The sequence below is a fragment of the Rhagoletis pomonella genome, unplaced genomic scaffold (assembly GCF_013731165.1).
Source record: "Rhagoletis pomonella isolate Grant_MI unplaced genomic scaffold, Rhpom_1.0 Rhpom_scaffold_00010, whole genome shotgun sequence".
NCBI lineage: Eukaryota > Metazoa > Arthropoda > Insecta > Diptera > Tephritidae > Rhagoletis > Rhagoletis pomonella.
The window spans coordinates 7,802,861-7,828,231 of NW_023458564.1; the positions used below are offsets into that span (position 1 = coordinate 7,802,861).

The 25,371-nt window shown below is 34.9% G+C and overlaps 1 protein-coding gene across 1 annotated transcript in view; it reads left to right on the forward strand.

The window, feature by feature from the left end:
- The window catches only part of LOC118746492 (ecdysone-induced protein 78C), a 320,083-nt gene that overhangs the window by 290,468 nt on the left and 4,244 nt on the right, over nt 1–25,371 (forward strand). Inside the window, exons 5-6 of the mRNA XM_036480339.1 lie at nt 22,111–22,625; nt 23,385–23,660. Of these exons, the coding sequence (XP_036336232.1) occupies nt 22,111–22,625; nt 23,385–23,660 (791 nt within the window). The remainder of the gene's footprint in view (nt 1–22,110; nt 22,626–23,384; nt 23,661–25,371) is intronic.

Sequence of the window (25,371 nt, forward strand, 5' to 3'; positions counted from 1 at the left end):
AGCTTAGAATATGCTGACAAAGCTCTTCCGCATAGACACCTATCTGCAGCCCATCTTATACCCGTCAGAGCAAATATTTGACCCCTTCTCCATTCAGGATGGGAGCGTCAGCTATATATTTAAGTAAATATAGGGGTTTGATCCCATTTAGTCCATGAATTCCTAAGTTTAAGTTACTTCAACGATCAGGCAACTCTGATTGAAAGATCCCGTTCATTCTACAAAACTTGTATGACATAATTTGGAGAAAATTCCTTTCATCATTATAAGCGGCTTCTCTACCACATTTGAAAGCCACAGGTATTTAGTAGTTTCATTTTAAACCGAATAACTAGTAACTGGTAACATTGTAAAAACTCAATTGCCCTTGCGTCCCTAAGATATTCACTGCATTCACCCCATAACTAAAATATACAAACAATTTAAAATGCATCGTTCAGCATTGCCATCTTTTCTGAATTAATAGCCTACCACTTACCACCAGTTATCGGTTGGCGAAGCTTTGAGACATACAAAAACAAAACAAAAACCATTCACTTAACTAGTGCCCTAAAAAATATTTTATGGTAAATGCGCTGCGATGTAAAAGTGGAACGTTGACAACAATTAAATAGTAGACTGGCTCTGCATACTCGAATGACCAGTTGAGAGTCCCAAGCGAAACTACTACTACTACCACTACTATGGCGACGATGGCATCTTTCGTGACGACTTGCCGTTATCAACCGCCAATGGACATTGACCTAGTGTTCCCAATTGATTGCGCGAATATTTCATTTCATTGCATTTATTTTGTTTTGTGTTTTTTTTCATTACTTTTTCTTCATCTTCTTGTTTGGTGTTTCGTTAATGAGGGAAAAGAAAAAAGAAAGACACACACTGTGCAAGTAAATGGACAAAAGAAAAAAAAAACGATGAATGAGGCATCCAAGTGTTGCAAATTAAAATTACGACACTATTAAACAGAGGGATAACGAAATGGGAAAAACAAAAATAATGCAAATATGAAGTAGCGAAAATCTATAAAATTCCAATTTAAGTAGAAATATTTCTGCAATGAAATGAAAAGATCTCATTTATATAAAATCTTTTGCAGAATTTTACACAATTTATATATAACAATTAAAATGTCTATTTCATAAACAGAAACGTGGTACCAAAAAACAAGTGATTTATGGAAACGATCTCAAGAGCGTTCTCACACTCAGAGTTTTCGGACAGAAATTCAGATGCATCTGTCATTATCCTAAGCGATGATGAGATTCTCATGAGATACTACCAATCGCAACCTCTCCTTCAAAAGCAAGCGACCTTCCTTGTAGACAGCCAAACTTTCATCAAGCCCCCTAAGTCGGTAACGACCCACTCAGAATAAATTTAAGGCTGCTGAAGTTTGTAACAATCAAAAAGTATATTTATTAGCATTTGAATAGTTATTTTCTATGGGTTTCCAGTACACCGAAGATGTAGGAAAAGATTTAAGCGACTCATCGAAAAAACACGAACAACTGCCAATTTGTACATAGAGTTATCACAGAAATACTTCAATAAAAATTCAAAATTATTTTAAAGCACTGGTCCTTTGAAACTAGTACACATAAAATCTATTTTTCGCAAAACATTTAGTAATGCACCAGTAAATTTTGGGGCGAAATGATTACAACCCAACTGGGCTGTTTTGTTTCACCTTACTTTCGATTCATACATCTCCGAATTTGACGAGGTCTCCCAACGCCATAGCGATCTGACCTTTTCTGTCCCGACAATTTCCGCGGAAAAAGTGTCCTATTGTTCCTTACGAAAGTAAAATTTTTCATATCCACAGTCATCGTACCAATAGGTTTCATAACTGCGAAATGCATTCCGTATAGTGGGAAGTTATTTTATATTTACGCGCAAATCACTCTTATTGCCCATAGTCAATACAAAACGTCGCACAGAGGAGTATTTGCAGAGTAAAATCGGTCAAAATTATTTCATGTAATTTTCTACTCAGTCACAAAATAAAACATGAAACTTAATCATAATTAGGCATTTATAGTTACCATAAGTCCTGAAAAATACTCAAACGAAATTCGTTTTTCTGCAACATATTTAGGCCGACGAGTTCGGATATGCACTTTGTTCTTTCAGACAGACTCTTGATTGCGAATAATTGCGAATTATCCAACATTTTTTTGTTGCTAAAGTTTTGATGCTTTTTCAATTTCAGTTAAAGAAATAAATTAAAAATCGTAAAAAAAAGACTGCGGTAAATTGTTCTAAGGACAGAATCGTTCTCGCCGGAGCCGATCCAGTTTCAAGGTTCTTTATAGGATCTCCCGAGGACTTTAAAATTAAAGGGTATGCAACTCAGTAAATTTGGGCATCCAGCTCCGATGAAAGCTATTGACTCTCAAATACACTTTGCGGCATTCGGTTTCTTATATTTTTAAGTTAATTTTACAGATGAAAACCAGGCAAAAACCAGCGATGGATCGAATTTTTTCAATAGATCTTTGACAAATAGCATTCGATCGTTACGTATTTATTACCAAATTAGATATCAAACTTACCACTTTTCAACAATGCGACAATCTACTCTACTTATGTATAACTATACATTGAACATTTCTGTAAATAAAAACCAAATTTACAATTTTATAACTCATTGTGTTTCGTCATTCGAAAATCAAAATGGAGCACATGAGAGCAAATTATTTTTGTTCTCATTTTTGTTGTTGGTGTTTCCAACAGGATAGAAGTGTGATGCAATGTGGAACGATTTTCCGTCAGCCCTTGTCAAATTTGGTTTGGAGACAAACCGGGTTCGGCGCTGTGCCATCTTCAGTGTCATTTTTCGTTTCTCAATGATAACTGTAGTTACATATATTTCAAGGAACCAAACTTTGACAAACCTTGACGAGTAAATAAAAATACCAATATGTAAGAAATAAAAAAAATTTAAAATATCAGAATGGACCGATTTTAAATTTTCTAAAAGAAGACCATATAAAAATCAATTCACTCAAATTTAGTCTTAAATCATAGAAATGACCTTCTTCTTCCAGGTTCAAAAGGTTTTTTGTTGAAATACATAGGTCTTTACTAAAACACTATTACCGAAGAAACAACCCAGTGGTAAAAGTAGTAATGCATTACATGCGTGATAAATAATGTAATGTATGTAATCAGCATTCGAATGTATCCAAAAAATCGCAAAATTTTATTATGAATCACATTCATTCTTGCATTACTTGTAATGCAAAATTGAATGCCCCACTTTCCTTAGAACATCGCCGTGGGAAAAATAATACGGTTACCAGACGTACTGATTTTATCAGTACAGTACTGATTTTTCAACTCTTGCACTGATTTTATTCACTTCTTCAATCAGTACGCTAATGTCCTGATTTTTCAAAATTTGTACTGATTTGTACTGAATTTTCAATTGAAACAAAATACTTTAGGATTTTCTTAAGCTTAAATTATTTAAAAAGAAGACTGACGTTGTTTTGTCGAATGTTGTTAGTTACCTCGAAAATAGTTTTCATTTTAATAATAACAAATTTGAATATTCGAATTTCTTTTGCCTATAGCTTACAATTATTTTGTCTCAATTTATTGACATTGTAAAAGACTTTTGCATACAAGACATACTCTTTTTGGCGAATTAATTTTGCGTAGTTGAAAAAATTTTATTTAAGCCATGAGCAAATATAGATGAAGTCCTCAAATAGAGGTACGTTTCCACAGTTTTAACAAATACGTAATTTTTTTTTTTTTTAATACCACACTCAAACGAAGCAACATAGAGGATCTGCTTCCTGGCGCAAAGAGAGAAACCGGCTTCTAATTAAATTTTTTGAAAGTGAAATTCAAATTAAAATTAATTTCAAAATGAAATGTATAGAATTCTTTGACTATTTAAACACTGAAAATGGAACCGATCTCATTTCTGCTATTTAAAATGTCATAAATATAAAATAATTTATTGGCTCCTGAGTACAATAATGTGTACACTCATGTTAAAATGAATAACACTTATTTTTTTTAACTATATTTTATTTATATACCAAAATATTGTTAAAAACAAGTACTCTGACGTTTTAAAGTATTATATGCAGGGTTTCAAAATGCTGTAATTTTTTTAATTTAATTTGCTTTTGCTGTGATTTGACTTCGGGATTTATGATATCGAAAGCAAAGCGACAGCAATTCAGAAAAAAAGCAAATGCTTTGGCTGCCATTTTGCTGTGAAATTTCGAAAGCAATCAAACAGTTCAGAAGTAATTTGTGGAAGCACAACGACCGGGAAGCAACACAAAGCAATAGAAATTTGACTATGGGCGCGTTTATAAGACGTAGCTGTTGCCTCACCGTTGGCTATTTGTCTTAGAAACGAACAGTTGAGTAGGTCCGCTCAGCTCAACAGTTGGCAACTGTCCGCCATTTTTTCCAGTGGAAAATTATTACGCTACCTGAACTCAACGTGTTGGGCTTAGCGTAAACAGCTGATCGAAAATATTTACGCCGCTTATATTAAATTCAACGCCGCTTTGTCAGGGGGCAGTCGCAAACAAATTTATTATATTTTATATTACTGATGTGATTAAGTAACTAAAATATTTTATAATAATACCACATTTCTAAATATATATTTTTTAAGATGTTTGCTATATAATTATACACTGTTTAATTCATTGTAACATTGAACGATTTTTCCAACACGGCGGCAGCTCAGCGTTGAATTCTAAGTACCATCGGCGCAATTATCTCTATTTATTGCAATTTCATTTCTTTACATTTATCAGCTGTTTATTTGACAGCATATTCATCAAGCCGTTTCTTAGACGTAATTGTTGGGTCCAACAGTTGCCAGCAGTTTCATAGCTGTTGAGCTAAACAGCTACGTCTTATGAACGCGCCCTATAACTTAGAAGATGTTATATGTATGCATGCACAAATACACTACCCTGTAGTGCTACTAGTGACAAAACACAAACATAAGCTAAAGATTCCATACATTACTGATTGTACGGCAACTCGCTAGCGAAAGGTCATGCCACGCGTAGCGCTCGGAAGGTTGCAATGACATCGCCATGTTAAATTCGTTAGGCAAAGGAAATGGTATCGCAAATTTTGTGGCCAGTACTCACTCCTGGCGAGTCAGCTAAATCATACACATACATGTTATGTATGTATATATGTAGATACACACCATGCTGCAAAACTTCATGTGCACAGCACAGTCAAGCAGATCACAGCACAGCAAAAGCACAATCACAGTAAATCGAAAGCAATACATTTTTTTCAATAAATTGCCGATAAAAGAATACAATTTTCAAAATCACAGCAAAAGCGAAGCCGTTCGAATGAAAATCAAAAATTTCAAAGCGAAGCAAAAGAGAAAATAAAAGAGCTGTTGCTGCTGTGCTGACAGTTTTCCACACCCTTATTATATGTTACTAACATAGTCGGCCGCTGTGGTGTAGTGGTAAGCAGTGCGCGCTTCCACTCCGCTGCGCCTGGGTTCAAGCCCTGCTAAAAGCAACATCGAAAAAAAATAGAAAAAAGGTTTTTTCTTAACAGCGGTCGTCCCTCCGCAGGCAATGGCAAACCTCCGAGTGTATTTCTGCCATGAAAAACAGCTTCTCATAATAAAATTATAGTTTAAAAAACTAAAACCTCCCTATTATAATTGCCATTCGTACTGTCATCAGGTATGTAACTTGAGAATAGAAATCGCTGCATCTTTTAGGCGCATCAATATTACATAGTTACATCCCGAGCTAATAAAAGGAAGGTAATAAAAATACAATCGCCGTTCGGAGTCGGCGTAAAACTGTAGGTCCCTCCTCTTTGTGTGACAACATCAAGGCGCACGCCACAAATCGGAGGAGAAGCTCGGCCAAACACTAACATATGTGTAAGCGCCAATCTATAATAATATATATTCTTGCAATATTCTGTAGAGATTTTATTTTGTAGCCAAGTCCCCAGAGTAGGAATTATTTATACTGAATGATCTCGTTAAGAAGCAAATTGGTAGACAACCTAGTCTTGAAAATTTATCCAGATTTATTGGCCAAATATCCAAATATTAACATTCATAATTTTGCTTTGAATAAAAATTTACTGAAAAGTACTGATTTTTTTAGCATGAAAAAGTCTAACGTACTGATTTCGCGCATAAAAAATCTGGCAAACCTAGAAAAATAATGCATTTTCGAATGTGAAAACGGCGGTTTTACTGATTATTTTTTCGATTACAATACATTACATTTTCCCACTAGGAAGTAGAACGACCGAAAGCGTGGAGAACAAAAAAAAAAAAACAATCAAAACATTGACTGTTTTCAGGTTGACGTACATATGTCAAAGGGAAAGCAGTGGAAGTTTTCATGACTACCTTTCAATAGATCGGTTATTTAGCTTTCGAAAGAGTATATTTAACTGGACTTTTGCCGAAATTCGCAAATCCAACTTTTGACCGGGTTTTCTGTACAAATACTCCTATGTGCGTAGTAGAGCTTCTTAACCAATGACAGGATGTTGAAGTTGCCGGTCGTTTTCATACATAACCGGAAGTAAGACCGGTATTTTTTCTTTATGACCGGTGGGTGGTATGTCAAGCGCCTATAGTTTCGCCCGCACGGTTATACATATGTACATAACCCTACTCCCAATCAGACAATATAAATGAAAACTTAAAAACTTCCTAGTACACAATTGGTAGAATTATGGGGCCTTTAAAAAAATGTTCATCAAAATTTCAAACTTTTTTTCAGAATTTTTAGACAATATTCGAGTATGCGGTTTGGTAGCCCACTAAAGTCTTGTACAACACTTGGCAGCACTGGTCAAGCACATGTAAGCACAAGAATAGTAAAATACTACGCCTCAATATAATTTCGATTTGCGGTAGCGTACTTGAATAGCATTCCTTCAATAAAATTTAACACATTTTTCTGAATTACTTTTACATTACGACTTAAGTTTTTCTCGTCCACCACCAACCACTTTTCCACAATGTATGTATGTACATACATATTTAGGTATGGAGATGCCTGCTAAGGACAGAACCGAGAGCATAAAATCCTTGCACGAAATTTATGGAAATAAGTTATAACCACAGCTGCTAGAAAAGTGCAAGGAAATGTTTGCAGTACAAAAAAGAATGCAGTAAAAAAACACAATTCACTTCATATACAAGAACTTTTACATCAACAATGTGCATGTGATAGCAACAAAAAAGCTACACATGCATCACTCGAGGAGCTTAGCAACTTCAACCAATTACAAATGTACATAAATATTTGTTTTTACTACTTTTCTTATAAATATGTATGTATGTATATAGTTGCAATTGCAACAACTATCCCTGCTGCTGTGCTGAATATTTACTCCACATATTTTTTCTTATATCTGTGCCGGTATTTAACTAGTGAAAAGCGTAATGCCACCGGCAACAACAACTCAACCACTTACTTCCCTGTCGGAACAAAGCAGATAAGTAATGTTTAAAAAATTAACCAATTGGAAAGATAAATAGTTAGAAATAAATTGCTTTGAAGGTCTTTAAGCCAAACTCATTTGAAAATATATGTACTCAATATGTACCAATTTGAATTGGCTATAGAGAAATTCCCTCGGGTAAAATTTTGCAACTTTGTACAAAGAGATAACCTCGTTTACTTGCTCATTATGATGGAGAACTCTAGACAAAGGAAATAACAGCGAAAAGTGCGAGACTCGCATGCCTTGGCAAATCAGGAGCACCTCAGAAAGGGCTTAGCACGATATTTCACATGCAACCGCTGCATATATTCCTCTATGATAAGGTCGCAAAGGCTCAGAGAGACCAATACGTGGAAGGCAACCAATATGGAGCATGCAGCAATACGGAACACTTGTGGCCAGCCCAATGGAACAAGCTGACATAGAAGCGAGCACTGATTCATTACGGCTGATGGTTCAAAGATGGAATAATAAACCTGAGCCGGTCTCTACTCGAGGGACCTGCTGATCATCTGGTCCTTTCGTTTACCGAACGATTGCAGTGTCTTTCAAGCAGAGTTCCGTAAGATAAAGGCACTATCTTTGTCGAAACTCAATCAGCACTGAAGGCAATAGGAGCTAAAATAGTGCAATCGGGAACTGTATGGAAATGTCGCACTACGCTGGAGTCACTGAGTCGTATCAACGTCACTCTATGCTGGATCCCCGCAAGGATGCCAGTTAGCTCCATACTACCACCGTTTTGTGATCACGTTAGGAAAATTGATGAATACACCGTGGCGCGAATAATCACTTTTGAAACAAACGGAAAGGCATTCGTGTGAGACCATACATATTAAAATTACAATAAAAAAGTATATATTTTTTTTGTCCATAAACTATGAAAAATCATCTGTGAAGTTCAGAACGAAAGTGCATTAAAACGAGAATGAAGCTGTCGTGCCATATTAAATTGATTTTCCAACAGGGTTATTACACATTTATATGTAGTATATGTAGCTCCATCAATTTCTCTGCTCTGCACCACAAACTTTTTCACCAGAAATTTTTCTGCACCCACTTTGCACTTTGTGGCCTGGCGTTGAGTTGGCAACAATTGTTAGTTAGTTGTCCGCTGCTGGCTCTGTTCGTTGATGTGGCAGCAGTAGTCTAGCTTCATTGTTGAGTTGTTTGGAAGCAATAGGAATGGCTAAATTCGATATTCCAATCTTCGATATTCGAGTTTTAATCGAATTTTAGCTCCAAAATGGCGAATTTTTTAAATCGAACTTTGTGTTGTTAAAAAATTGAATTTCATGATTATTTCCAAAACATCAACTCTTCAAATTTCTTCTTTCTGACTAAATTTGCCAATACTGTGTGTGGCACTCCATTTGTCTTAGATGCAAGTAAAAAAATATATGTTTTTCGATTTGATGCATTGAAACAAAAAATCTGTGCCAAGAAGGAATTGTTATTCCAATCTCAATTTAAAAAAAAGAAAATTGTAAAAAAACTATTTTTTTGTTGATTTTTTGTTTTAAATTTTTAGAGGCTTTTACGTTGGTAGCATGACGATTTTGCCTGAGAAGGCCCCACGAAAAATTTTCCGGAGAATATATCAATCCTCCAACGGCCTTCCCAATTTGCCTTTTGCCTTTTGCGGAAAGACCCTTTTGGGCGGGAGCTAATGGCGTAAAATGTTGTACGAAAATATTTCCCATGAAATTTTGTTATATATGTTTTAGCCTTTAATTTTCGCTGGCAACCCTTTTCATAAAACTAAAACTATGTTACAGACCCAAAGGTCAAGCCTTTAATTTGACACTTAATTTTTTGAAATTGAGCGAACAATACAGATTTTATGACTTGGTGTTAAATATTTAACGCAAACATCTCCGAACTCGATTAAAAAGTTTCACTGCAAACGAATTTTGGAAAATTCGAAAAAATTCGAATTGAATCGAATTTGCACCACCAAATTTCGAATCGATTAACCGAATGGTTGGGCAATGTTCGAAATTCGGAAAAAATCGAATTTCAACCTCCACTACCCATCCCTAGGAAGCAAGTTACTAGGTATTTGTATACAAAGCAGATTGCGTACATTACCAGTAACTAGGGGCATGTGTACTTAAATACGTTTGCTTGTATATATGTATGTATATGTATTTTGTGTTGGCCCACAAACGCGCCATGAAATGGGCACAAGTGAAAGAGATGCTGGGTAACAGACCTGCAAAGCTTTGCGTGATAACTAAATATGTACACACGCTATTTATATAAATACAGGTACATATGTATGTATGTCTGCAGGCATGGCAGCTGCAAGTTGTTTATCTTTGGCGCGTCGCAACGTCTGCATGCGTGCAACATTTGAGTTATCTATGCGAGTACATATTCGTGAATAAGTCATTTCCAGTTTTTTCTCTTGGCTGCGTTATTTTTACAACTTCTCCACATTTAGCACAACATTTTAAATAGCCGCTTACTGGTCACTTTCTGCTACTACCGCCACTTTGGTATGCATTTGAAATGGTAAATCAGGTAGTTGCTTTGTGCATCCGTGAGGTTTAAGAAAGCACTTAGTATGTATTTAAGTAATATTGATTTATAGAGCAAATACTTCGTTAAACTTTCATAAATTTGGTGAGGTTTAGAAAATAATGTAGCTATCATTGCAAGTGAGTTCATCTTCATTTCTTAAATTGCATATTGAGGTCGCACATGCTACATACATATGTACGTATATATATTTGAGCTAAAGCGATGCTAGTGAGAGTAATTATATTAGGTGATCGCCCTCAAATGGTGGCACATTTGGGCATACCGTCCTGGGCAGGGTGGCCACTGATGAACAAAAAAAAACTTACCATTCACTTGAAAAAAATCTACCAAATCTGGAAAATATCTACCAATATCTTTTTTAGTTATTTTAATTAAAACTATTGTTTAGGCGCGACTGCTAACACCGAGCGCCTAAATGCATCTTATGTACTGCTGCATGTGCAAACATTTCCTTCATTAAATTTATCAAATGTTTGCACATGCACTTCTCAACTGCCATGTAATAAAACTTTCTTAAGTTATAATTTGATGGCAGTTCGGGGTATGCTCGGCCTAGTCTAATGCACAATCCATACACTTCTTCCGGTGTTTCTTGCGGACTCTGCATGACTTAAAACCATGCAGAGGTGGTAAAAGAACTTTACCATTGGCCACAGTTCCTACCCACCTTTTTGGAACCAATAAATATTTTTTTCTATAAAAACATACATGCAAACATACTGGTCCCCTCTCACTGGACTAATCCACTATATATTTGTTTTATTTTTATTAAATTAAAGTTAAAGTTTTAAATTAAGGAACTTTCTGTCTGAGATCATAATAATGACATCTTCTCGGTTTCTTTCAACCAAGCATTTGAAAAACTTCAATTGGAGTTATTATAGACAAATACGATGACCCAAAAAACCGCTTGATGATTTTCTTTACATTCACAATGTTTTTCAATTAAACATTTTTTTGTTAATTTTTTGTATAAGAATATTGGGCACGTTCAGAAGGCGCAACAGCTCAGTAACTGTTGCCATTGCACCTTCTGAACGCGTTGTTGTGTACTTCTGATCAACTGAACAGTTGCGTGTTAGATGATCGTAATATTTTTCTGATTATTTGAGACAACATGTTGTTGAGAGTTGAATTTGACAGCTAATGCATCAAGCCGTTCAGAAGACGCATAACGATCACTGATTTCTTTAGCAACGGTTGCGCTCAACTGCTGCGCCTTCTGAACCTACCCATTGTTTCCGCTTCAGCCAAGAACATAAAAGTCAAGGATTCGAGCTATGTACTACATTTGGAAAATTTAGAACTTTCTACTCTGAATTTTTCGAAAATTTTTGGGTATACATTTTTCATAGCTCATTGAATTTTAGTATAACCAATAATGTACAGCTGAAAATTCCCGTTCATTTAAATTTTTTTGTCACCAATCATAATGTGTAATTAGGGGTGCCAACATTTTCTAAGAAATTTATAATACTTTTTCAAAAAAATCTGTAAAATATAGTACACTTCAAATATATATAATATTTTATTTTTAAGAAAAAGTAAAAATGCTTTTTAAGTGTACAACTTTTTTCTTTCTTATGCATTTCCTCTATAAAAAAATATATTTCCTTGAAAGTATCATATGCTTAATGGCTATCAATATTTAACTTAATATAAATCAAAAGTAAATTTTTTATTTGTGAGATATTCGCTTTATTTCTCTTATCTCACCATTTCAAAATCTTAATAGAAAAAACTCTTTCTGTGAATGCCGAAGTTGCGGGTATAGATAGCATAAGCGAAATAATTTTAAGAAAATTTGGTAAATCTTTCTAAGTATTTTTAAAAATGTTGCCATTTTTGATCTGTGGACCCTTTGTTTTAAAGTATATTTATATTAATGTTGATATTTCAGTATGGATGTCATCCATTTTAAAACATTTTTTTCTTACAAATGACTGAAATATATTTATGTTTATAATTGAAGAAATATAGTATTCCGCATACTATATTTTGTCCAACAGTATATAGTACGCAGAACCAAATAATAGTACAATACTATATAATATAGTACGGCAACCCTAAGGTAATCTCTCGCATGCCCATTTTTTGTTTTTATTTAAAAAAAAATCATTTAAAATATTTAGGCAATCAAAATCAGGATTACAGTAAAATGAGTTTTTAATAGGGCACGATATCTTCGCCTTTTATCGGTAAAGTGTTTTCCATGAAACCCACTTCGACTTTGGGAATTATTGTAATTTAATTGAGTAAACTTTAATTGAGCCTAATTTAGTTTAATTATACTCGTACTCCGCAAGGTCTGGGTTCAAGCCCTGGTCAATAGCAAACCTCCGAGTGTATTTCTGCCATGAAAAACAGCTTCTCATAAAAATATAAACGTCATTCGGAATCGGCGTAAAACTGTAGATCCTTCCCTTTGTGTGACAACATTAAGGCACACAGCACAAATCGGAGGAGAAGCTCGACCAAACACTAACATATGTGTAAGCGCCAATCTATTATTATTATTATTATTATTATTATTATTATTATACTCGTACCTTATTTTTTTATTTGTTTATTAATTTTTTTTTATTGTTTGTTTGCTCTATTTAGTTTTATTTTATTTTACTTATTTTTATTATATCTTTTTTTTACTTTATATTGTTTTATTTTTTAACGGTACAGGCTCAATTGAACCATTTAACATTTTTGTTACCTTAGAGTACATGCAAATCTAAATTTGTTTATTAAATTATTTTAATTTAGTTCTTATTGAAATTTTTCGCTAATACCGAACCTGCCTAAACACAATTTTTTACACATATAGAAGCCAGCCACTTTGTCAAAATATGTGAATTCGGCCAATGCACAATTTACGCGCGCATACCGTAAAGCTGCAAATTTGCGGCATGTAGCGCTACACAATGCTACATATGTCGTGCCATACCATGCCACGTCATGCTAGCCCACATCTTCGAAGTTGCAGCACATAAATTTTAATGTACAACAACAGCAACGACAACAATACTGGTGGCAAGTCATGCAAATCATTGCAAGTGAATAAGAATGAAAATAAACTGAAAATAACCTTAAAAGAAAAATAAAACACATAAAGAAAAAAAAAACAAAAATTGAAAATTTCAAATGTGCAAAAATGCAATAGAATAGAAATTTGTGTAATTTTGTTAAATGTGCAAAAGCAAAATTTTTCGTGCACAACAAAGTCCTTCGCAGCATTGCAATACGTCAACAGCAGGCTAATGAACTCATCATTCACTCTTCATTTTCAAATTTGTAACTCAAAGTCGTCGCCAAACGATTCGTACATATGTGTTATGTACATACATATATATTAAATTTGTAAATGTCACAGACCCGTATATACATATATCTGACCACTTAATAGCCAATAACGCACTGTGTTGTCTGTATTATTGGGACGGCGAGGGCGGCTGCAAATTGTCTGTCATCGCTCTTTTGTCATCTCGCCGATGCCCTCAAAGTGGCGGACACTTGAAAGCGAGTAGGGGAAATTCGTTACTTTCTTAGCTGCCGTTGATGTGCCTGATTACCTCTGCTCGTGAGTTGATTACCGTCGACGGCGTGCAAACATTTTCACGAGATATTAGCTGGTTAGTCTTTCCCTTTGTTTTATTTATTATATTTAGACATTATTTATTTTTAACTGGTCATTATTTCTGCTGTCAGTCGGCCAAATAGAGAATTAATTAGGTAGAAATTGGCAGCTGAACATGTGTGGCTCTTAATCATTTTGTCACCAGAACGTCGGTGCGTACTTAAGTGGGTTGGTATATTATTACGGATACATATAATTATGCATTAGAAAACAAAATATGTATTAAATTTTTACATTTCATGTTTGGAAGGGCGCCCGTAATTGATTTCGAATCGAATTATCTGGCAGAGAGTTAGGGAACCGCTCATATCCTTTGAACTCACAATAGTGCAATAATTGCCTTGTAAATAAGATTTGCACATGCATTTGGATTGTCGCCCCTGTGATTACAGAGCCATTGCCTTATAAGCGCATGCTTGCCTGCCAGACCATTACTCATACGCCATGGCAACCTTTTTAGCGAACCAAAGTCAGGTATGAGGCAAGTTAAGGAGGGATCACACGATTTATACATTTGTTCAGATTTACACATTTTCACAGTTTCAGAATGGTGTTGTTCGAAAGCTTTTATTGAGCTGAACTCATTCTCGATAATAATTTCTGGACCATAACACTCTGTGACAGCCAAAATGTACAAATCGTGTGATCCCTGCTTAAGTTGCAAGTCTTTTTTAAGACAATTGAAAGACAGTACGCAAGATAGTTTAAAAGATATTTTTATTCTGGCATGAAAGTCTTACAAAAAAGCTGTCTTTCCAACTTTCTTGGTAAAAAGCTCTTTTGACAGGAAGCACTTGAGCATGTTCCAATTTTTTTTCTTTTTTAATTTAACTTACTTCTAATTTTTAGTTTTTATTGTAATAAAAAGAATTTATATGTATACTATTTTAGTTTCATTAAATTTTTCGAAACTTAATGTATTTTTTAATTTTTCTATGTTGTTCTATTTTGATTTTAAGATTTTATTGTTCTAAAATAAAAAATAAAAAATTTCTTAATTTCATATAATTTTTAGAAGCTTATTTTGTTCATTGTTTTTGTATCTAAATTTCCTTTAATTTACAGATTTAATTTTAAAAATTTTAATTTCATTTATCTTTTATAAACTTATTTTAAATATATGTATATATATATTTTTATTTTTAAACTTTCACATTTGGTTTTTTTTTAATTTCGTTTCTTTAATTTCATTTAATTTTTAGAAACTTGCTTTGTTTGCTTGTTCCTTGTTTTGAACATTAATGTTTGTTTAATGTTCCTTTAATTTTTAGTTTTTATTGTTTTAAACATACATATTTTTTTGTTACTTAATTTAATTTTTAGAAAACGTATTGCTAAAAGATAAACAGAATAACGCTAAGACATACTCGTTAGCAGATCTTATTATATCAATAAGTCTTTTGCAAGGCAGTACAGATAGTTGCCAGAATTGACAATTGCCTTTTGAAAGACTGTGGTGAGTTAAAAGGCAGTTGCCAGAAGTGCCCTGTCAATCGAGAGATCTTGACGACAACAACTTCGTCTTTTAGATTTTTTAATGCTGATTTCACATCCGTTTACAAAAACTTTTGAAATGTCAAAAATGGTCAATTTCATATATAGAACAGAATTTTATTTTGGGCGCAATTTTCCCGAAGAAAAAACGTTATTATTTTTTTTAATGACATTTTTTTTTAATTAGCCATTTTTGTCATTTCAACAGTTTTTTCTCAATAATTTGACGTGGCACGTCAAATTTTGAAAATGAATCAGCATCAAAAAATCTATAAGATAAGGTCGGGCCGATTTTCGAGATCAAAGTCGATCGAATTATGAAGCAACGTGTAATCATAAAATTGAAAGTTATAAATAAATTAATGAAATATTTTTAGCTGCGTATGAAAGTACACGCACATACTAATACATTTGTATGTATGTACCAATGTGAATGCAAATGAACTACTTCAAAAATTGCTGCTTTAGGCTTGGCTTAATATTTCTCAACGCTTCATGCCACTCGCTACCGACAGTGGACTTGTGGACATTGTTACTGGCATTTTAGCAAAGTGTATTGAACGGTGACAGGTAACAAGATCAACGGAAATAAGGTCAATTCACTTTATTTCCCACCCTGGTGCGAAATGAAGTCAATTGACATTATTACCTTTTCAAAAGCGAAATAAAGTCAAAAATTTGGAAATAAAGTCATTGACGCTATTCCCTCATTCAAATGGAAATAGCGTCAACAATGCTTAAAGTATGTCGATTCATAGAAAAAAATGTTGTTCTTACAATAAACCTTGCCCCGTAAGTGTTGTTTTTTAATAAATGAAAAAGGTTATTGCCAAATCCTCAGTGTTGTGATATTAATCCACACACAATCATGAACTACCACCAATTGATTTTATTAAAAAAAATTTAAATTACGAATATGTAAAAACACGATGCGAAAAACTAAACGCAAAGCACAGATGGAATACGAGAAATATTTGAAAAAAGAGTGTAGAAATGATCCAGAACTTGCAGAACATGATGTGCAAAATAGAAAAATAAAAGTGCCAAAAAAGGTGGCATTCCTTTTAATCATTCACAAAAGTGCAATGATAAAATAAGATAAACCAGTTGAATAGCCTTTATAAATTAGAAAATTTTAGTTGAGAAAACGAAGTGCACGCGAAGGATTTCACAAAAATGTATTGAAATGTTATTTTTTTACAAAAGTGCCATTTTGGCACTTTGTGCCAAATCGAAATATTAAGTGCCATTTGAAGTAAAATAGGGAAAAAATGGCACGGTTTGAGCCAAGTTGGCATTCCTGCTTCCAATAACTTACAAATATAAAAATGTGAAATATCGAGGGCTTGAATTCATTAATACCCTCTATCTGCAATTTGCACAAAAACTAATTTGTGATTTTAGAAACCATCTGGGACTTATTACCTGTCGTTATATAAGGTAGCATTAATATCACCGATGCCAGTTAAAGCTTAGGTGGATTTTTATATCGGCGGGAGACGGGGAAGGTGGACCGGGGGGCCGTGGTGTGCGCGCCGGTCGCGCGGGGTACGGGAGCGCGAGCGCGCGGTGTAGCGCGTTGACGCGGGCCGCCGCGAAGCTAAGCTAATTTAATGTTTGAAAGAGAAATAATGTCAATGGATTTTATTTCGTTTTTAAAAAGGTAATAATGTCCTTATTTCCGTTGACCTTATTACCTGTCACCTATTGAACTATGAAGAAATTTAATTATTAACAAATAAAAGTGTCAGCGTTGACAATCCACAATAACATGAAAGCAACAGGCAGCAATAAAAAGCAAAGAACAACTAAAGAATAAGTAGTGTAACAAAAGCAATGTATTATACATATACTACAACTGCTTGAAAAGAAAAAAACCTGCATAAATTCTTATTTGACAACAAAATCCACTTGATGAAGACAAAAAGCAACTTGTGTCCGATTTATCATCTTCTTCCAATACTTATGTATGTATATCTGTATCAATTGTATGTGGTCCCCAGCAGCGAGCACTTGAGCAACATAAAAAAAAGCGATGAATGAATACACTTGACTCATGAAATCTAAAGGGGAATAATAGCAACAATAAATTCACGCACATTTTTATGTACAAACGTTTGTTTGTACATAAGGGTGCATCACTCTTCATATAAAAAAAAAAAAACAGATCGGCACTGTTTTTCCATCGAAATTATACAATTAACTATATTTTAATATCTCCGCCAAATATTTTGGAAATAATACTAAGATTCACGTGCGCTGGACCGATTTGGAAACACCTGCAAAAATACCATTATTTTGATTCCGTAGATAAAATGTAAAAACTCGTTTATCATCTAAAGTGATGTTTGTGAAAAAAGTTTAAAAATAATGTTATTTCTAAAAAAAACGGGGGGTATTTTCGCGTAAACTTAAGATTTTTCCGACATATTTTGGCGGAAGTCTTCAGATATAATCAATTTCATAATTCCAGCGACACCCTAATGTGCTGCGTATGTTTTAAGTGTGTTGTGCACATAAATATAGCGCAACAAATTTTGTGAATTCGCACTTATGTTTTACTTTTAATCATTTAAATATTTGTGTTTATTAGTGGGTGTATAACATATATCGTCGTTTAAAGTGCAAAACCGCGTATCAGCAAAATGCAAAACCGCGTATGTGAACTTGTAGAAATTATTTTCTAGAGCGTAAAAACACTCATATATCAAAATGGTTCTCTTTTTTATAAAGCAATTGCATTTCTGGCTAGTATATTTCAGGACGAATGGATAAGGATTGAGCCAAGAGCTTGTGTGAGCAAATCCAATTTTTGGCAGCCAATGTCAGTTACGCGGTTTTGCAGAATGACGATAGGCGGTTTTGTACTTTAAACGACGATATGTACATACATACATATCTATTAACATATACTATATAAATTAATATACATGTGATAAATTTAAAAATCGCGACCCAAAATACTGCTAAAAATTTATAACTAGAAATAAAAAATTGTCATCACATGAGAAATGTTTTAATTTATATTAGCTAATGGTTGCCTTTGCACGCGTGTGTTTTTTTTTTTATTTGTGCGAGTATGTATTAAAAATTCTTTCAGCAATGGCATTGAGAGCTGAACAACTTAAGTATTTCATTAAAAATTGGCTTGGCTGATACACTCTAAAAGATTTTGGTTTAAACTTACGCGTATTAAGAGAGGTTACCAGTTTCCTCTCCTAATGTGTGCAAATTTACACACCGCGTATAGCAAAATTACTCATAAAATGTTTAAAATTGAGTAAATATGAGCATTTAATGTTTAATAGTAGTAAGAAATGCATTTCTACGTTCCAAATTTTTACAATTTTAAACATTTCGTGTGTATATTTTAAACAGTTCATGTTCAAAATCAAATCTTGAACATCTTGTGCGTATATTCACACAGATTATAGTTGAAAAATAGACACTTTTCAGTAGTAGTTTTACATGCACTCTTTAGAGTGTGGTTCTAGAGTATCTGAGCTGTACTTAACTTCTTCAGCTGAAGTGTTGTGCCTGTTAGAATCAGAGAAATGAAGAGATCTCTTGAGCCAGATTTTGTACTTCCTTTTTGTTTATATTTAGTAGTTGAGTACAAAGTGCAGAGAAAGTAGCGATTTTCAAGACAATCGATTCTCCTGTTCCTGTAAATAAATGTTACATAGTAAAATGTATAAAAAAGTATTGACCAAAAATAATATTTTTTTTTTTATAAAAATTTTAGATATGGAGTTTTATAGCTCATTTAATTTCAGTATCATAGAGTGCCAGTTTTAATTTAAAAAAATTTTTTTTTTGATGTCTTTATGGCCTTTTCAGTTTTATAAATCATCATTATTTTTAAGTGGAAAAATAAAACTGAAAATTAATGATAATCTCTGCGCGAAAAAATAAAAATCATAAAATAATCATTATTTGGAATCCCAAAAATAAAAATCCAATAATAATTATTTCCGTTTGAGCGAAAAAATATAACTCAATAATAATTCATAAAATAATGATTAAGTGCTGTTTAAATTATTTTACTCATAATGATTACCTTCCCTGCTTTTAAAATTTAAAATAGAATAGTTTAGTGAAATTACCACATTTCACTGCTTTTGGACTGGTGCGGAACTAGTTACTATCGGACTGGTTCGTTTTTGGCAATAAAGAACTAGTACTGAACTAGAAATCTGGTCCACTAGTTCGTGTTATCCCTACAGGGGTCCAAAATCCATCGTTAACTTTACTTACGTATGTATGGACATACATCAGTGGCGGATCCAGCGGGGGAGTTTTGTGGGTTAAACTACGTGTCAGTCAGTGGCGGACCCACGGGGGGTGTCTGAATACATAGACGCCATATTATACATACATATCCGCCATATTAAAATACTCCCCGTGGGTCCGCCACTGACTGACACGTAGTTTAACCCCCAAATCCCTCCCTACCAGCCTGGATCCGCCACTGACATACATACATACAAACATAGGTATGTTGTGTAAATATGAGCACGCTCGGCGGCAATGTCGATCGTAGACGCTAATATACTTATGTACTTCAAACATAGACTCCAATTCAGAATTATTTTACAACTGCAATTGCAATAAATCGCATCGACTTCAAGGCTAGCTAATCTGGAATAAGTAGCCAACATGATTACTATATTTACTAATGCGTAAACCACATGCGCGACGAATGGAAAATCAATTTTTTTTTTAAATTTTCGAAACCAATGAAACATTACATAGCGAACAGAAAAGAGGACAAGGTTAGTTTTAATAAAAAATTACATGAAAAAGAATGCCAGAGAGGGGCTATATGTTATAAGTAACATTAACACTTTGCGTAAAAATTCACGATATCGGATGCTATTGTTGAATTAACACTTATACGTACATATGTACAAGTATACTAATCAGAGGAGTGTTTATGCTAGGTATCAACAAGAATACAATCACTATTGTTTAAATTAGTCATAAAGATCCCTCTGTCAATATTTCAATGTATTTGAGATTATGTTCTTAACACTTTTTGGAAGTATTTATGGGTCGAAAATCGATGACGATAACGATATTGATATATCTATCACTTATTACGTGTACTAATATATCGATAAATATAGATATCGAAAACGATATCGATAAATTTGTATATCGATAATAATACCATTAGGGATATGCATAAACTTGTTTACAGCAATGGATTAACTATATCAACAAAAATATCGGTGATCAAGTAGATAGATACATCGACAGTAAGATCTATCATATTTTTCATCGGGAAGGAACTAGGTCTTTTGCTGACGTTTCAACAAGAGATCTTTTTCACACTTTTACCTAAATTCCTTAACGATATCAATACTAATATTTATCAAATATCAAATATGTATTTTACAATATAATTATCCATATATTTATGTATCGACTACATTATAGGTACATACATGCACACATACATTTGCAATGGCATTATCGCTTTATTTAGTATAATTATTATTAGGGCTCGAAAATCGAAAATATGCGCTATAAACAAGTGAAATATGCAATTAAAAACATTTTACTTCAAAATACAAAGCATATTATGTATAAAATTAGTTTATAATCAAGCAGACAGTTACAATCTTGTGTAAATAGAAACATTGATAGTTTAATAGTGGTTCAGTTGAATGGTTGGTTGATTTAAGTGGATTGTCACTGGTGACTTGGTGACAAGTAATTAGCAAGTTTGCCATTTTAATTCCACAACCCGTACAACCTACAGTCATTTGGCGGATTTAAGGAATTTCGGTACGTCATACAGAGAGAGGCAGCTGCACTCTAAAACATTATGTAGGAATGGCTTGCCGAGTGTCTTAAGCCTCATCCTTTCGAGGGCAGGACACTCGCACAGAAGAGCTAGGACCATCGCAATTGCGACAGAACCTGTTGAAGGGCAATCCCATCCTTTCGACATGTACCCCAACGGGCCAGTACCCTGTGTACACTGCAGTAAGTTTGTAGGTATCTTCTTTGCTAATTCCTAAGAAAGCTTTGGTTTTAAGGGGGTTGTAGGACACCTCTGCTTGGCCTTCAAGTGATAAATTTCGGTAATTTTTGCGTTGGACACATGCAGTGCGGTGCCGCACATTGCTAGTTCGTCCGCTGCCCCGTTTCCGTAAATTTCCCTATGTCCCGGGACCCATAATTTTGTATTAGATAGAGATATACGCCAGCTCTCCCCTGCAGTCCTCCACTAATTGAAATCTAACAGATGTAGAAGAGAGTGCCTTAATGACCGCTTTTGCATGAGATTCCGAGCCCTAATTACTATTATCAATATACTTATCATATATATGTATCATCTTCTTATCTTTATCAATAAGTAAACATATGTATATGTAGTAGGGACCGAAAATAACCGATAAATTCAAAATTTTTATTTTTGGATCATGGCAAAATCATTATTTTTTATTTTTTAACCAAAATAACCGTTGAATTGGGGTTTTTATTTCTTCGGTCAAATTTAATCGCTGTTTTTATTTTTTTTAACAAAATACATAATATTGGATATATGTATTTTTTTTTTGATCGAAAAAATAAAAGTAAAAAGTAACGATTGAAAATTTATCGGAAAAATAAAAATCCAAAAAGCGATTGCTCTGGATCGAAAAAATGAAAATCATAAAATAACGGTTAAATTATAATTTTTATTATAAATATCATAACCGTTACCGTCCCTGGTGCGTAACTCTATTGCTGCTAATATTATATTATATCGATGTTATCGAAATTTACTTACTGATAAATGATTTTAAAACCCAAACCAAATCAAAAACATTTAATTTCCTATTAGAACTAAATTCTTAACATAAATGTACAACAACTTCTGCCTATAAGTACATACATATGTAAGCGTATTACTAATTTTGAATTTTTCCCTACTCTTCTCATTCCAGCTGTTCGTTATGGTCGCGTACCGAAGCGTTCACGTGAGCTAAATGGCACACCTTCGTCTACGGATGATCCGAATGTCATTGTGCGTGTGAGTACACCGAATACACCGCAAACGCCACAAATGTGTTCAGTCGCCTCGTCACCCTCGGAATTGGGCTGTACGGGCCAAAGTAGTGTCGCTAACACAGCCAACACACCCGGACCGGGTGGCGTTGGTGGTATGGGTGTGGGTGTTAATATGAGTGTCAGTGTTGGTGCCGGCGGTGCTGGCAGTATGATGGGACAATGCGGCAATGTTAACGTTAATGTTAGCGGTATGAATGTAGTTGGTGGCGGTGGCATTACGAATGCTGATAATAGCGGTTGTGGTGTTGTCGATATGCAAGGAACAACCGCTGAACTGTCCGTTTATGATGTGATTATGTGCGTCTCACAGGCGCATCGTATGCACTGCTCATATACGGAGGAGCAGACACGCGAACTGATGCGGCGACCAGTGGCGGTGCCGCAAAATGGAGTAAGTATATATGTAAATATGTGGTCCAAAAATGTATGTAAAAAAAATAAGGTCGGATTTTTAATGCCGGCACCCCCTAGGACTGTTCTATATCGAAAGAAATATACCCCTATTTTTTATTTTGAAATCAAAAAATATTTAGGGGGTGCTCAAAGCGCTCAAAGTTTTCCATGTATTTTATATGGAGAAAAAACCATTTTTCGTAGAAATGGTATACAACTCTTAAAAACCAATATTTTTCGATCGGAAAACTTTTCTTATCTTCAGGAGATTCCCAGTAATAATACGCAATTGTCTTTTTAACCATTTTTTCATAGTAACTATATTTTATAGGTCCTCCAAAACCCCTAGAAAATGCAATGGAAAAATCTTGAATCATAAAAAATGGTTAAATAAACAATTGGATATTAATACTGGAAGTCTCCTGAAGAGAACCACAGTTTTCCGATTGAAAAATATTGATTTTTAAGAGTTTTATACCATTTCTACGAAAAATGGTTTTTTCTCCATATAAAATACATGGAAAACTTTGAGCGCTTTCAGCAACCCCTAAATATCTTTTGATTTCAAAATAAAAAAATAGTGGTATATTTCTTTCGATATAGAACAATCCTAGGGGGTGCCGGCATTAAAATTCCAACTTAATTTTTTTGGACCACTCTAATGTACATATGTATTTAGAAAAACTCTAAATTTTTTTCTAAATATATTTACATACATTTAAATTGTAAAATTTTGTTCTTCGAATTTCATTTTTAGATTGCCACTTCAGTATCGGAAACAATGGAATTTCAGAAGATTTGGATGTGGCAACAGTATGCGGCGCGCGTTACACCCGGCGTTCAACGCATCGTCGAATTCGCGAAACGTGTGCCCGGCTTCTGTGATTTCACACAAGACGACCAGCTGATACTCATCAAATTGGGCTTCTTCGAGGTGTGGCTCAGCCATGTGGCACGCATGATAAATGACGCAACATTGACATTCGATGATGGCACTTATCTGACACGACAACAACTCGAAATTCTGTATGATGTAAGTAAAAAAGAAATACTTAACTAGTTAATTATTCCATCGACGGTCAGGCTGCTATAGAGCCGCTACTATCGCACAGCACTTCCTTAAGAAGTGTGACGGAATGCATTGCAGCTCTGGATTTACTACATACTTACACTGATGCACATCTGTACTGAGTCTCGGGACATACCGGCCGTGGCATCTCGGTCAACGATGAGGCCGACAGGCTTGCCAAATAAGGCACTCTGCCGGAAACTATGCTTATGCAAGTACTTATGTCGCTCCAAGCTCACGAAGTTCCTCCTTTTCCTCAAGAAGGAGGCTACTAAGCTCCTGGTGTGTGTTCTAACAGGACATTTCAAGCTGGCCCCGACCAATGATAAGACTTGTAGGGGTTTCAGAACCAGTGTTAACACCGATAATAGTGTCAGCATCGAAATCCAACGCAGAATCACTCTTGCCAAAAGTGCTACATTGGACTAAGGAGTCAAGTCCTCTCTCGAAGTATGAACAAGAATGATAGAATACAAGATTGCGCATTCCTGCGGGTGATGACGTCAAGATAGCAACGAATAGGAAAGAATAATTGGAGATGGAGGAGAGAAAGAGTGTTAACTGTCAAACCTTGGAGGTCGCCATATTTACATACATATAAACATCTCTGCATACATACAAACAGTTTGCTAAAATGACGTCACACGAACAGCTGATTCTGTCAAATTCGCCAAGAACAAAGTAGCGGTACTGCTGATTGCGCCACCTCTGTCTCCCTACATCGTGAAGTATGAAAACCACACTCTATAAGTCACTCAGCATGCCCGTGCTGTAATGTGGCGCAGAAGCATGGACATCACAACATCCGATGAGGCAGTAGAGTGGAGTATTCGAGAGGAAGATTTACGAGCCTTTCCGCATTAGCAACAGCGAGTACTGCAGACGATTCTTCCGCTGGCTTGGCCATGTCCTTTGGTTAGACATCGACGCTCCAGCTCTGTACCTGCTGGTGGTAGCAGAAGAAGGGGGAGGCCCCCACTTTAATGAAGAGACCAAGTGGAGAAGATTGGCTTCACTTTTCATTTCCAATTGGCATCAGTTGGCATAGAAGAGGAACGACTGACAGGCTTTGTTGGACTCGGCCAAAATCGCTTAGGCGGTTACATCTCAAAATTATAAGAAAAATATGCAGAACGAAAGATGAGAAAGTCGGCATTAGTCTCATGAAACCTGGCTACATGAAGGTAGTTTATCTGGTAATGCTATGGACCTTAATTGTCTATACGAAGCAATGCAGTTAACTCACCTAACCTATTCTGCCCAAAAAATCTTCATAAATATATAGGCAGCCTTCACAATAATGGATAGAAACGAATTATCGTCAGCTGTGGAGCCCACGCATATCACCAAGACCTTTTTAGGCCCGGCTTACTAATGGAATTATGAAATTGCAGAGATACGAAAATGGACAGCTGACAACAGGCTGCGAATTCACAGCGAACAGTGAAGATAGAGAGCTAAGGATAATAACTACTCAAGCCAGAATCGCTGACTCTAAATCACCAGGATGAGGCGGAGTCCCTCTAAGGCATGTAAAGGACAAAGCCTCGGAAACCAATCTGGCTTTCGTAAGTCTAGGTGACCCATAAACGCACTTCTAAGAGTGACAGGTTGTCCTTCTTGATATGCAGTTACAGTTGTGAAACTAAGTATACGAATTTCAACTCTGCACCTG